Consider the following 14,140-nt stretch of genomic DNA (forward strand, 5'->3'; position numbering starts at 1 on the left):
CACCGTAGCCTGGCCAGTCATGAAACTGGTTTTCAAAGCTTCTCTGATGAGCACCGCACCCTCCTGTATTCTTCTAACCACATTGGTGCCTGGCTGCGCATAATCAGCAGCCAGGCGATTGCCTCAACCTCCCACCCCACCATAAACGTCTCCCCCTTGCTCTCACAAGATTGTGGAGCACACAGCAAGCAGTAATAACAGTGGGAATCTTGTTTTCATTGAGGTCTAACCGAGTCAGTAAACTGCGCCAGCACGCTTTTAAACCTTCAAATGCACATTCTACCACCATTCTGCACTTGCGCAGCCTACAGTTGAACAGCTCCTGACTACTGTTCAGGCTGCCTGTTTATGACTTCATGAGCCATGAGAGCAAGGGGTAGGCTGGATCCCCAAGGATAACTATAGGCATTTCAACATCCCCAACAGTTATTTTCTGGTCTGGGAAGGAAGTCCCTTGCTGCAGACCAGAGTTCCTGAAGATGCAAGCATCATGTACCTTTCCCAGCCATCCCATGTTGATAATGGTGAAACGTCCCTTGTGATCCACCAGTGCTTGTAGCACCATTGAAAAGTACCCCTTGCGGTTTATGTACTCACTGTCTTGGCGATCCGGTGCCAAGATAGGGATATGGGTTCGGTCCATTGCCCACCACAATTAAGGAATCCCATTACAGCAAAGCCATCCACTATGACCTGCACATTTCCCAAAGTCACTACCCTTGATAGCAGCAGCTTAGTGATTGCGTTGGCTACTTACATCACAGCAGCCCCACAGTAGATTTGCCCACTCCAAATTGATTCCCGACTGACTGGTAGCTGTCTGGTGTTGCAAGCTTCCACAGGGCTATTGCCACTCGCTTGTGAACTGTGAGGGCTGCTCTCATCTTGGTATTCTTGCGCTTCAGGGCAGGGGAAAGCAAGTCACAAAGTTCCATGAAAGTGCCCTAACGCATGCAAAAGTTTCGCAGCCACTGGGAATCGTCCCAGAGCTGCAACACTAAGTGGTCCCACCAGTCTGTGCTTGTTTACCGGGCCCAGAACTGCTGTTCCATGGCATGAACCTGCCCCATTACCACCATGATGTCCAATTGCCAGGGTCTGTACTTTGAGAGAAATCTGTGTCCATGTCCTCATCACTCTTGTCACTGCGCTGCCGTCGTCTCCTTGCCTGCTTTTGCAGGTTCTGGTTCTGCATATACTGCTGGATAACGCATGTGGTGTTTACAATGCTCATAACTGCCGCGGTGATCGGAGCGGGCTCCGTGCTTGCTGTGGTATGGCGTCTGTAGGAGAGCAGAGTGGCAGCGGAAGTAGTGGGTGGATGATGATGCCAACAGCAATATGGCGCCCACAAGGAAAAAGGTGCAAAACTATTGTTGGTCGTTGCTTTCATAGAAGGAGGGAGGAAGGGGTAGGCTGGCAGCAGACGGTGCAGTATGACTGCTAGCCATCGTCGTCTCCTGGGTGCTCGCCAGCAGATGGTGCAGAACAACTATAGCTGTCATCGTTTCCAGGCAGACTGAATCTCCATGAGATGAAACTTAAGAGAATGACCTGGATTCACTCCCATTTATGTTCAGGCGCCGCTGACAGACCTGACCGAAGTCTGCCAGGAGCACCCATGTCTGCCCAAGCGCCCCTGACTGACCTCACCGAGGACGGCCAAGAGCATCCAGGAGACGACGATGGCGGCTACCAGTCGTACTGCACCATCTGCTGCCACAAAGCAATGAGCTGCTGCTGTATAGCAATGCAGTACCGCATCTGCCAGCACCCAGGACACGTACAGTGATAGTGAGCTGAGCAGGCTCCATGCTTGCCGTGGTATGGCGTCTGCATGGGTAACCCAGGAAAAAAGGCACAAAACAATTGTCTGCCATTGCTTTCACGGGGGCGGGGGGGGGGGGGGAAGGAAACAGGACACTGACAACATGTACCCAGACCCACCCACGACAATGTTTTTACCCCATCAGGCATTGGGATCTCAACCCAGAATTCCAATGGGCGGCAGAGACTGCGGGAATTGTGGGATAGCTAGCCACAGTGCAATGCTCCAGAAGACAACACTAGCCTCGGTATTGTGGATGCACTCTGCCGCCTTAATGGTCTTAAGTGGGGACACACACAATTAACTGTATAAAATCTATTTCTAAAAAATCAACTTCTAAAATTTGACCTAATTTCGTAGTGTAGACATACTCTTAAATACATATGGGTACATTAGCAGTGTGCACTATGCTGTGCGTATGCCAGAGTCCTTGAAAGTGATTTATGTGAAAAGTATACAGTAAGCCACATTTACCTACCATATTTCAGACTAAGTATAAACTATAGCAATAGTGAAAATGAACTGGTATATACAGTCCACCTAAATTGATAGCTATGTTAGTGTCATAATTAGCTGCCTCACCTCTTGAACTGCACCGAAGGAAGGCTGTACTATATGCCAAGCTCTCTGGAGTAGCTCACAAGCATGAGTGCCAACCTCAGGGTAGACTGTCAAGGAACAGGGCAAAAACCCCAAACTGGTTGTATGTTCTATAATTAGATTTCACCAACCACGTATAAAGCATGAATGCCTCAAGCACTATAACAGCTTTAACATGGAGACAGTCCCCTTGGGCGCTGTGGTCTATCTTGTCACCCAGGCAAGCCTGCCTTTGCGATAGCTGGTCCCTTACACCAAAAGTCTCAACAATATTCAGGTTACACTATGCCTAGTCTCAAAGGTAAATTGTACCTTGAGATCTTTCTCCAAGGATAACACTTGCAGTCAAACCTGTAATAAACTAAAGATTTATTAACTAGGAAAAAGAGTTAATTGCAGGGTTAAAGCAGGTAAATACACACACACACGAGTTACAATCTTAGGTTTCAAAAGGAAATGGATGCTGCTGTAATATGCAAGCTTTGTGTGTCCTTTAGGGCTAACTCAAACTAAGCAGCTTGGGGATCCCTTGCTTATGCTTAGAAATATTGCTCTCTCTGAATTTCAAGCAGCATAGAAAACCATTTTTCTTGACAGGGATTTTTATCCCTCTCACCCAGAGCTCAAGCTGATGGGATGAGGGTTTGTGCATGACTCCACTTCCTGGGTGCGGGGGGAAGTAAACAAAGTCTTTCATCCACAGAAATTCCACCACGGCTTGTCTGATATCAATAGGCCTTCTTTTGTTGGGTAGGAGATGAACCCTCTCATGGTAAACTCGTATTTCACACTTGATAGTGCTTTTCTCCTGACAGTGAGGGTTTACAGTTTTAGAGCAAATACTTTTATAGTTACAAAGCAAACACTTAAATATTACCTTATGACTTAGGATACAGATTTATAAGTGAGATTAATGCATGCAGCAATTTAGAAGCATTTCATAAAAGTTTAAACACAGTCTTATTTTAAGAATGCTAACACACAGGTGAGTCAGACTGGTTTCCAGCTCTGCATTCATTTGTCAGTGTTCAGTGAGGCCTAAGGGCCTTGGCATAAGCTGGCACCTGGCGTGCCAGCATCACACATATATATAGTATGGGGTTAGTGACAAAATAATTAAATACATACAGTAGACAACAGACAATGTATCATATAAAAGTTTAACTCAGAAAGAGATATTAGATCATTACAATAATGAAATTAATGTAAACTTAACAGAATGAAAGAACATTACAAGATGCTGCACATGCATATGTAAAGTTGTAAACAACTTTAATATTATCATAGTTGAAAAATAGCATGAACTTATGTAATTAAATACGGTCTCACATGGCACAAGGAGGTAGAGATAAAATTGTTCTATCATATTCTGATTTTTGAGGCCTTAACCATGCACCCTTAAAATACTCTTATGTAGTTTTAGCTAATGGAATTAATAGCGCTGATAGTTAAGGCCTAACATTTGCCATTAAATGACCCTTGTTTTCAGTTGCTCATAACTGTGAGAAACTAACGGTTAGGGCTGAAATTTACTACGTTTAGTCTTGGACTCAGATTAGATTGGTTAGGAAAGTTTGAGGAAAAAATGGTGCAGCTGTTTTCAAAAATGTTAAAAGAAACTGACCGCCTTCCCCATCACCACCCCCAACTGCAGAACCTCCATAATGTGATAATGGAATTTGCAGTGGGCAAGTGGATAGTCCCTAGGATTTCAGCAACATGCAGAGTACTTTGGCTCTGATCCAATAAAACAATTTTAAGCACAAGATTGGACCCACTGAATGGACTATTCATGTGCTTAAAGTTAAGCATGTGCTATGTGCTTTGTTGGATCAGTGCCAGAGCACTCTGCACGTTGCAGGATTAAGACGAAACTCACTATTTGCATATGTACAGCAGAACTTGCTCAGCACTGCTCCCTTAATATTTTGAATGTTCCAGCTGAACTGGCCTGGCCGTCCCTTTTACATTTACATATCAACATGTAAACTGTTCCTGCTCATCAACGAAAATAGCCTTTGGCCTATCGGAGAGTGCACTGGGCTGGGAGTCAATGAGACCAAAATGGCCTGAGAGGTTCCACCAGATGATTTTTGTCAGAGGTTTGGAACAAAATGCATGTCTGTAATAAACCTGCACTAAATCTCATCCACATGGTCACAATACTTCTCAGAATAAATATGCCAAATCTATGTGCTTAGTTATGGAGAGATGGTATCCTGTCTCTGACAGCGTCTGGTACCAGATGCTTCAGAGGAAGGTGGAAAAAACCCCTTAAGTTGTCAATGATGCAGTAACTTCCCCCAACGATTCCTCAAAGCTTCGGTCAGAAGTTGGCTTATGCCCTAATTTTGTTTTTGTTCATTTGTTTTATTATTATTGTAACTTTGAGTGCTCTCATTATCTATATAAATGTCTAGTCCATTTTTTAAGCTCAACGTATGGCAGTGAGTTTCACAGGCTAATTGCGTGTTCTGTTAAAACTTGTAAAAATACTTTTTTAAACCTGCCGCTCTTCAGTTGCGTTACATATCCCTTTATAGAGTTACACTTATAGATCCTAACACCAAAAGGGCCAATCATAATCATCTAATCTGATCTCCTGCACAACACAGGTCATAGAATTTTACCTAATTCCAGCATCAAGCCCAACAAGAATTTATGCTTGAGCTCTAGTATATCTTTTAGAAAGACAACCAATCTTGATTTAAAGACTTCAAGTGAAAAAGAATTTATCAAAAATTTAAGTTCTTCCAATGAGTTACTATACACCACATTGTCCACACTAGACTTTTTACTGAGTTAATGGATTGCCAGCTGCTTGTAAAAGACAGTTTTGACACTCCTCAGACATTAGTTTGTTACCTTAGAAAATGCATGCAGCTTATTATAACTATTTTGGTTGGGGGGGGGGGTGACTTTTTGATTGAAATACTTGTACACCATTTAGTCTGAACACAGTTTTATCAGGATAAAGGTGTCTCATGCTTGTATAAATTAATCCCCTTCCCATATGGGAATAAGCACTTTTATACTGGTATAACTGCATCTACACTAGGGGGATCATATCAATTTGAAGTGCTACAATTTATGTGGAGACAAGGCATGGGGCAAAGAACAAATGTTTATATCCTAGAACAAATATTTGGTGAATGTTCACACTAGCCTTTAAAGATTCATAGATACTAAGGTCAGAAGAGACCATTATGATCATCTAGTCCGACTTCCTGCACAAAGCAGGCCACAGAATCTCACCCATCCACTCCTGTGAAAAATCTCTCACCTATGTCTGAGCTATTATCTACCTTTAGTTAACTGGCAATCAATCAATTTGAATTAAAAAGCCTAGTGTAGATAAACCCACGGTTAAAAAGGTGTGTCTTATTTCCAGTCTGAATTTGTCTAACTTCAAACTCCAGCCATCTGATCTTGTTTTGCCAGTTCTCATTCAGCCAGTTCTGCTCTCAGCCAGCTCTCTTCCCCTTCTGGAATGCCAGCCCCAGGGCTTCTTCCCTTGTTCCAGGCACCCACCATGGGAGTTAGTGCCACTCCTCTGTAGTTCCAATCCCCAGGCACAGCCTGCCCAATCACTCCTCTTTTTTTCCCCCCCATGGCAAAGCAGACTTGACTGCATCATCTATAGCTGCCACCAACTATAATCCCTAAATATTTAGCATTTTATATTCTCTCGTTCTGCCCTGTGTCTTTCAGGCAATCCAACAACACCTTTCTAATACTACACTTTCCCCCAATATTTTTACTAAATAACATTGTAACATTTGTTACCTTACACCATTTAAATTCCTCAAACAGCTTTTCCCTTTCTTTCTCAAAGCCCTTACATACCCATAACAGGTAATCAATTGTTTCTTCTACCAGACAGCATGCACATAGTCTATCTTTGTGTTTACTGATTTGATTAAAATTTTCATTAAAATCACAATGGCCAATGAGTATTCTAAAAAAAAAAAAATCACTTAATTTTTCCTATCCGGGCCCCAAAGCATATCATCTTCAACTCTAGTAGAGCACAATTCAAAAAACAGTCTTCCTAATTTTTCGTTGATCTAATTTTTTGCCATTTCTCTTTTAAGTTTTGTGTACTAGGCTTTTGAATTCCTCTTTACTCAACAGCATTTCTTTTTCAATCTCGCTACTTTTTACAGCACTTTTAGCTGCTTTTTTAGCCAATTTTTTCCATTATCCTGATATATGCTGGGATCCAAGCTAATGCTACATGTATCCATCTGTACTAACTTATTAGAAATATAATTTCATTGATTAAATCACTTCTACTTATAGATGCACCCTTTTCATTGCCACATGATCTGATTGAGTCTGAAAAAATGACCTTCGCTGCAGTTTAACACTAGCATTATTGCTACTAGTTTGGCTGTCATGACAGCTACAAAATTGGATATTCTTTTACATGCACTAATTCCAAATTTTGGTATACAATATGCTGTCCCTACTCTTCCTATTTTTTTTTTCTTTTTTGGACTTACCTATATATATTTTCAAAAACAACTCCACTTTTTCTCTATATATCGGAACACTTCATTTTTTATATCTATAGTCTACTTTTTCTCTACTCTTAAGTTTATAAAATAACTCAATCTATATTTGGACCTGTGCTTTCATCCATAATTAATTTTCCCATGACTAAAAGTTTTGAGTTCATTTAGCTTTTCCTTGTCTTTCAACTCATGCATCCACGTTTTAACTCGAATGGCATGTGGAGTTCTAACACTGTGTGCTTATTGAATTTTCAACAGTCCTCAAATTTGGGTGGTACTTTCATCACTGCAATTACTTTGGCCCAGGAAGTTAGGTCCACTAGTTTCAATCGTAGTGTTACTGGCATTTCACTAGCAGCTCTGTGTAGCGCGCCTATGGGTGGTGTAATAAAGGCACCTCACATGACTTTTAGTGCCTGTGCAGATACTAAATCTAATTTTGTAAGTTTGACTTTGGTGCTGACCCAAAAGCTTGCCAGCCATAGTTGATAACTGGTCTGATTAAGGCTCTCTCTGTATACCACCAGCAGTGCTTTCCTATTAGCCCCCAATTAGTCCCAGAAATACTTTTAAAGCAGGTTGATCCTTCCTTTGCATTTATCTTTAACATAGTCTGTATGACAGTGTGGATAAAAATCAATGATTAAAAAACAATCATTTTTTGGATAAAATGTTTTTTTGAGGAAAAAACCTATCTAAAGATAAAGATACATTATAGCTCAAAGATATCTCATCATGGAATAGGGATTATAAATTCTAATTCTATAGCATGAAACAATATATTCATGTAATGTTCAAGAAAAGTTTTGTAAATGAGTTCCAATAGTTCATGAATTAGGGACCCAATTTTATTGGGTTCCAGGGATTTCTGTATAGATTATTTAGGTTAATCTTTCTATATACCCAAAAGGGCTCAGTCTAGAAGATACCATCAGAGATGCTTAGCTTTGCAGTTCTCAAACTGTGGATTTGTGTCTCCAGCGATAACAGCAAAAATGTTTTAAATAAATAAAACAAAAACTAATACAGAGGTGAGAAATAAGATCTCAACCCTATTGTCCCTCTGCAAATTTGTGTACACAGAGTCAATCCCTTACCTCTCTCTAAAAGTGCAAAGTTTCAGAAAGTTCAATGGCTAGAAGATTGTTGGGGGCGGAATAGATCTGGACAAGGAGAAGAAATCTGGAGATAAATGCGAGAAGGGAGGGACAGGCAGGAGAAACAAAAGTGAAACTGTTTGAGCAGCATATTCCAGAAGTCTTGAGGTCTTTCTGAGAGTAGCCTTCATTGATTTCAGATCTACCATACCATTCTCTCACTAGAAGGGAAAATCTATAATGGCAGCAGGCTGTAAAAGACCCAGTTTGGGAATAAGAACCATTCAAGAAATACATGTTTGCTGATGTTTTAAAGAAAGTCACACCAGTGAACTGGTGGAAGTCACTTAAGCACTTGGATTCAGAGACTGTTGAAGTGATAATTTCACTTTTAACAGCAGTAGCTTCTTCTGCCGGCGTAGAAAGAATATTTTCTTCCTTAGGAAGAATTCATTCCAAATTGAGAAATCGTTTGGGACCTGAAAAAGCAGGAAAGTTTGTTTTTCTTTTCCAGATTATGAACAAACAGGAAAACAAAGGCAAAGTCGACTGAGTTAGCTGCAGAAGCCAATATTTTAAGTTTCTTATGTTGACCTGGCTGACGTAGTCTATTCAATTTTTGTTTTTTTAAAAAATAATTCATTTAAGTATTTTAGTTAAAGAATTTTAAGAAAAACAAACCTGATTTTAAAAAACTTGAATGTTTAACTAAAAAAATCATGTGCTTGTTTTGTTAAAATATTATGTTTGCTGTTGAAGAAAAAAATCCAGAATACAGAACGTTGTTGTTTTAGTTAAATAAAACAATTTAAAATGTCTGTCTGGTGATGTTCTCCTCCTAATACAGCATGGCAAGAAAATCCTCCAAATATTAATGAGTAACCTGTTGAATTGGAGATATTTATGAAATCATTGGGAGGTAAACTATCTGCTTCAGTTATCTTTGGTAAATGAAATAAACAAAACAATCATTCATTTTCTGACAGCTGTAAAACTAATCTGAAAAGTTTTCAAAATTAGTCACTTTAAAAATGTATAGTGTGTACCTTCTAAAAATGAAAACTACATCTATCTATGAGTTGTGAAGAATATGCATTAAGGTTATAACAACCAACAAGAAGGCACTTTTATGTAGAAATCCGTGATTAAATTGAGTCTTCCTTATGGATTTCTACATAGAAGTGCCTTCTTGTTGGTTATAACCTTAATACATAATCTTTACAACTCAGAGATAGATGTAGTTTTCATTTTTAGAAGGTACACACTATACATTTTTAAAGTGATTTATTTTGAAAAAACTTTTCAGATTAATTTTACAGCTACAATTCCACCCTGCTGTATGATCTCTCCAAAGTAATTAAATATCAAATATTACCCCTATGGATTTAAGTCTTAACTATATATAATTGTTTTCCATACAGACACAGTTTACTCTCCTTTGTAGCTTTCCTTTTTGTAACGATTAATCCTATGATTTAGCAATGGACAACTTGAAACCCCATGCATTTCCCCAGCCTGAAGTCTCTTGTAATGCTTTGTTGATTCTCCTTTCAGATACCTGCTCTTAACCCACAGAGCACAATCATATGCAAACAGTGACACCTACACCAGCACATATTCATTTCACATGCATAATAATAGAATATTAAATAATGTAGGGCTGATGACACTTCCCTGAAGTGTACCATTTTTATTATATTATATTTATTGGGCATAACATTCCCAACTCTGACCTACACAATCCATTTACTCAAAAATTCTCTAATCCACCCATTGTTCTTCTGCTTATCAGTATTGTATCTTCTTTGTACAATATGCTTTCCTTCCACAATACATTATACGCTTCTCCAATATCTAGGACAGCGATCATGAAACCTTTGTTTCTCATACTTTTTTGAATTTCATTTCCAATTTAACTATATGGTTGATGGTTCCTCTTTCTCTCCTAAAACCATACTGCACCATATGCCATTGTTTTCCAAATAGGCAAACAATCTTTCATTCACAATTCTCTCTATAATTTTACTGAGACAGGGCATAACGGCAATTGGTCTATAGGTATTCACTTTTGCAGATGGTTTGTCTGATTTTCTTACGGGAATTAATGGAATTTCATGTTTCCACCCTACCAGTATCATTCCTTGTTTCCATGCATTATAATATAATTCCAAAAGAACCATCAAACTGCTGTCAGGAAGATATCTAAACATTATATTACATATATTATCTTTACTTGGGGAAGTATTTTTGGTTATATCAATACCTTTCTCAAGTTCTCACATATAAAACCTTTAATTCAATACAGTATCTTCATGTTGTCACAAACTACATAATAGTTCATGCCCCTCTTCAACGAATTGTCTTTTAATCTGGTGAAAAACTGCACTTTGATTTTCAACATTACTCACCTCTCAGAAAGTTTCTGCTTTCTCGTTATCAGAACTTAACTATTTTGTCAATCCCAATAAGACCTGACATGTAACTACTCTTATTCTGAATTCCATGCATTCTTCTAATTTGTCTGTATATTTCTGATGTTTGGGTATCTTTATTTAACCTCCCACAAGACTTCTTCCAACTCTTTCCTTGTTTTTTCATAACTCTTTGTGCTATTGCCTTACTACTTTTATATTTCATTAAATCTTCACTATTCATTGTATTTTTCATTTTCTTATAGGCTTTGTTCCTTTCTTTAACTACCATTTTGCATTCCTCATTCCACCACGGAAGTGAGTTTTTAATTTTGGGGTACTTCAATAGCTTAGTATAGCTACAAAAATTGCAGCTATTATCCTCGAGTATGTTGTTGCTGAAATTCTCTATGTCATCACTTACACAGTGTTCATTCACAAATTCAGCACAATTACTTGTAAACCGGTCCCAGTTAGCTTTCTTAAAATTCCAGGTGGATAATCTTCCATTAACTTCAACCTTACCTTGCCCTTGAAATGTAGTAAGTACAGTATAAGGAAATGATTTCTCCCCAGTCCTTCTTCCTTATATATTTCCCAGATGCATTTTCTCGCAATATCTGCCATTATAATTCCCACATCTCAACAAGAAAACCTACCATCCACTACAGTTGGGGTGCCATCATTTAAACCACTAGATTACCACCACCTATGAACCTTTCTAGGCATGTTGTTCTTCTTTCCCACAACTTCTTATGGCTGTTAAAGTCACCACATATAAAAATGGTCTTTCAGTGTTCTTCACTATTTTTTGTAATTCTGAGCTTTCTAATTTCCCACAAGTTATAGAGATTATAAATTCTTAAAGAAATATTTCTCTTTTGCATTGGAATTTCAACAGCATTATACTCAAGACATACTTCTTCATTCTCTACTTCTATGTAGTTTAATGTTTCCCTTAGGAAAATACAAACACCTCTTCATCCACCCAGTTTTTGGTCTTCCCTACAGGCAATATACCCTGGAATTTCAAAACCAAGATTTTCAACCAACCATGTTTCATGGATATATATACATCTGGTTTAGTTCTCATTTCCAGTATATTTTCTTTTAGTTCTTGACCATGTGCTCTCAAACTGTGTGCATTCCAATAAAAGATTTTAGTTCCCATGTGTATCATATTTCTCCATTACCCTCATTCAAGATTGCTAGCATACAAGTATTTTTCCACTGCCCTTGCTATCATTTTTTCAGATTTTTTTCTGTTTGATGTGCAATTTATAACTTCTGTCATAAATGCAATAACACTCTTCTTTTTACTACTAATTATCACCTATTCCTTGTGCAGTGTTTCTCATATTTTTTTTTAATAGAAGAAAGCTGTATTTGCAATTCCCCTTTTCCTGTGTTGCTTTTCTCTTCCATTTCCGCCTGAGGTTTTGAGAGTCTCCTTATAGTTTCCGCATAAGACAGGTTATTAATGATTTTTGTCTTCTGTATGTCTTTAGTTTGTCTTGCCACAATAAATTCTCTGTATACTGGACTGTGACTCCCACTGCAGTTACAACACTTGACCTGGGTCCCTTCTATACAATTTTCATACGAGTGTTCACCCCCACATTTGCTGCATCTCATTTTCCCTTTACAAACATGCTATATGCCCATACCACTGGCACTTAGAACACCTTAGAGGAGAGGGATATATCACTTGGTTCTAAATATCTGATACCCTAATATTACTTTTTTAGATAAAGTCCTTACTTACATGTAATCCGTACAGTTGCTATATGGCTTATTTCCTCCTCCTTTTACTAATCAGCCACTTACTAATACTGTATCTTCACGTATGCTTTGTGTTCTCTCAGCATTAATCAGCTCCAATGGTACCTCTGATATTGCCCTCTTTTTTTCAGTCAAATACTTTGGAAGCTGGCAACTGTCTTAACTTTTATTGAAGTTTTACTTTTTAGCAGTTTATCAATCTGCTCCTTGTTTTACACTCAATTATAAAGAGCCCCATCTTGCAATTTCCTGGCTCTTACTATATCCCCTCTGATTTTTTTTAAATCCAGTCAGCTACTTTCACAGGATTAATGCCACCTAATTTTTAAAGGGGGAAGTGGGTGTGGACGGGTTTAGAATCTCACAATTGTAACATTCTAATATATTTCCTTCCTCAGCTTTGCTTTTTTTACTGATATCATCTGATTACACCTCTACTTTTTTATTCTCACCTCTCCCTTGCATCCATTCCCTATCTCTAATAGACTTTTCTTTAGTTTCCAGGGTGACTTCATTTGGGGGTCAGAAAATCCTCCATTTCTCCCCCCCAAAAAAACAATGCTTTTTTCTCTACTGCTGCTCCTGCGTGCCTCTGCCCTCTGACAGATCTCTATAGCTCCAGGTGTAGCTCTTCCCCCTTTAATTGGCTCAGGTGGACACACCTGCTCTGGACTTAGTCTACTCAAAAGGACTAGCTACCTGTGATAATAGGGAAGAAAAACAGTCTAGTGCATAGGCACTGTCCTGAGACTCCTGGAACAGGCTTCCTGTGTGATCTTGGGCAAGTCATTTAATCTCTCTCCATCTCAGATCCTCACCTGTAAACTGGAAATAATGTTTCCCTACTTCAGAGGGGTGTTGTGAGGATAAAATCCATTAAAGATTGGGAGGCACTCTCATACTATAGTAACAGGGGACATACAAGTACCTAAGACAGACAGATCAACTAGATTTCACATCATGATATTACTCTGGCATATTTTCCATGAAAACATAATGGTTGGTATTGATGATATCTCTGTTTTCGGTTCTTCCAATAGGGTCCTGTATTAGACATTTAATTATTTTGCCTGAGATCAGTGTCAAGCTGAGTTACAATTACTCTTTTTAAATACTGGCACAATACTGACTTTTTCCAATCTTCTGAAACTTCCCCAGTTTTCCCAGCTTTATTAAAGATTAACATTACCAGTCAAGAGAGCTTCTTAGCCAAATCTTTTAAACCTCTCAAAAGAACATAAGAATGGCCACACTGGGTCAGACCAAAGGTCCCTCTAGCCCAGTATCCTGTCATCCGACAGTGGCCAATACCAGGTGTCTCAGAGAGAATGAACTGAACAGGTAATCATCAAGTGATCCATCCCCTGTTGCCATTCCCAGCTCTCTGGTCAGATTTTCAAACCTTTTCCACTTCTCTTTAGGCACTGGCAACAAGGGTTAACGAGAATCTGTGGGCCCAATCAGCCACACTTCACTACACCTGCAGCAAATATTAGGCATCAAGAGGGGAATTAAAAGGAGATCTAGCCCAGCCCAGGAAGGAAAGCAGAGCTTTGCTGCTCCTGATGTGACTGAAGATTAGCTGCAGCACACAAACTGAGCTGAATTACCAGCTGGATGGGACCAGAGACTGAGCTGGCTCACCAGCTGGCTACGACCCTGCTAGAAGGGATGACCAGATTCTGGGGGCTTTAGCTAAAATATGGGACAGGGAGAAGGCAAGCTCTGAACAGAAGGGTGGGTTCCACCAAGAATTCATTGGATGACCCCGCTGTCAGTTAATTTGTATGTGGGGTGTGGGAGGTTGTTCCTGATTTCCTTTCAGACAGTAGCACCCCACAAGGGATAGGACTGAAGTGTTCCTTGGCCAGAGGGCCAAAGCACCACTACCTTGGACCTCAGAGA

The 14,140-nt window shown here is 39.3% G+C and overlaps 1 protein-coding gene across 5 annotated transcripts in view; it reads right to left on the reverse strand.

Annotated features, from left to right (window-relative positions):
* ZNF592 (zinc finger protein 592) overlaps positions 1-14,140 on the reverse strand; it is a 97,488-nt gene that overhangs the window by 35,953 nt on the left and 47,395 nt on the right. For 3 of the 5 annotated variants that reach the window (XR_006274872.1, XM_043494257.1, XM_043494256.1), the window contains exon 3: positions 3,045-3,236. The exons of the other annotated variants lie outside the window; for them this stretch is intronic. Coding sequence is in view for 2 of the 3 variants with exons in the window: in XM_043494257.1 (XP_043350192.1) it covers positions 3,045-3,236 (192 nt within the window). In the remaining variant the exon portion in view is untranslated. The remainder of the gene's footprint in view (positions 1-3,044; positions 3,237-14,140) is intronic. 5 annotated transcript variants of the gene reach the window in all.

Source organism: Dermochelys coriacea, chromosome 10, assembly GCF_009764565.3.
Source record: "Dermochelys coriacea isolate rDerCor1 chromosome 10, rDerCor1.pri.v4, whole genome shotgun sequence".
Lineage (NCBI taxonomy): Eukaryota > Metazoa > Chordata > Testudines > Dermochelyidae > Dermochelys > Dermochelys coriacea.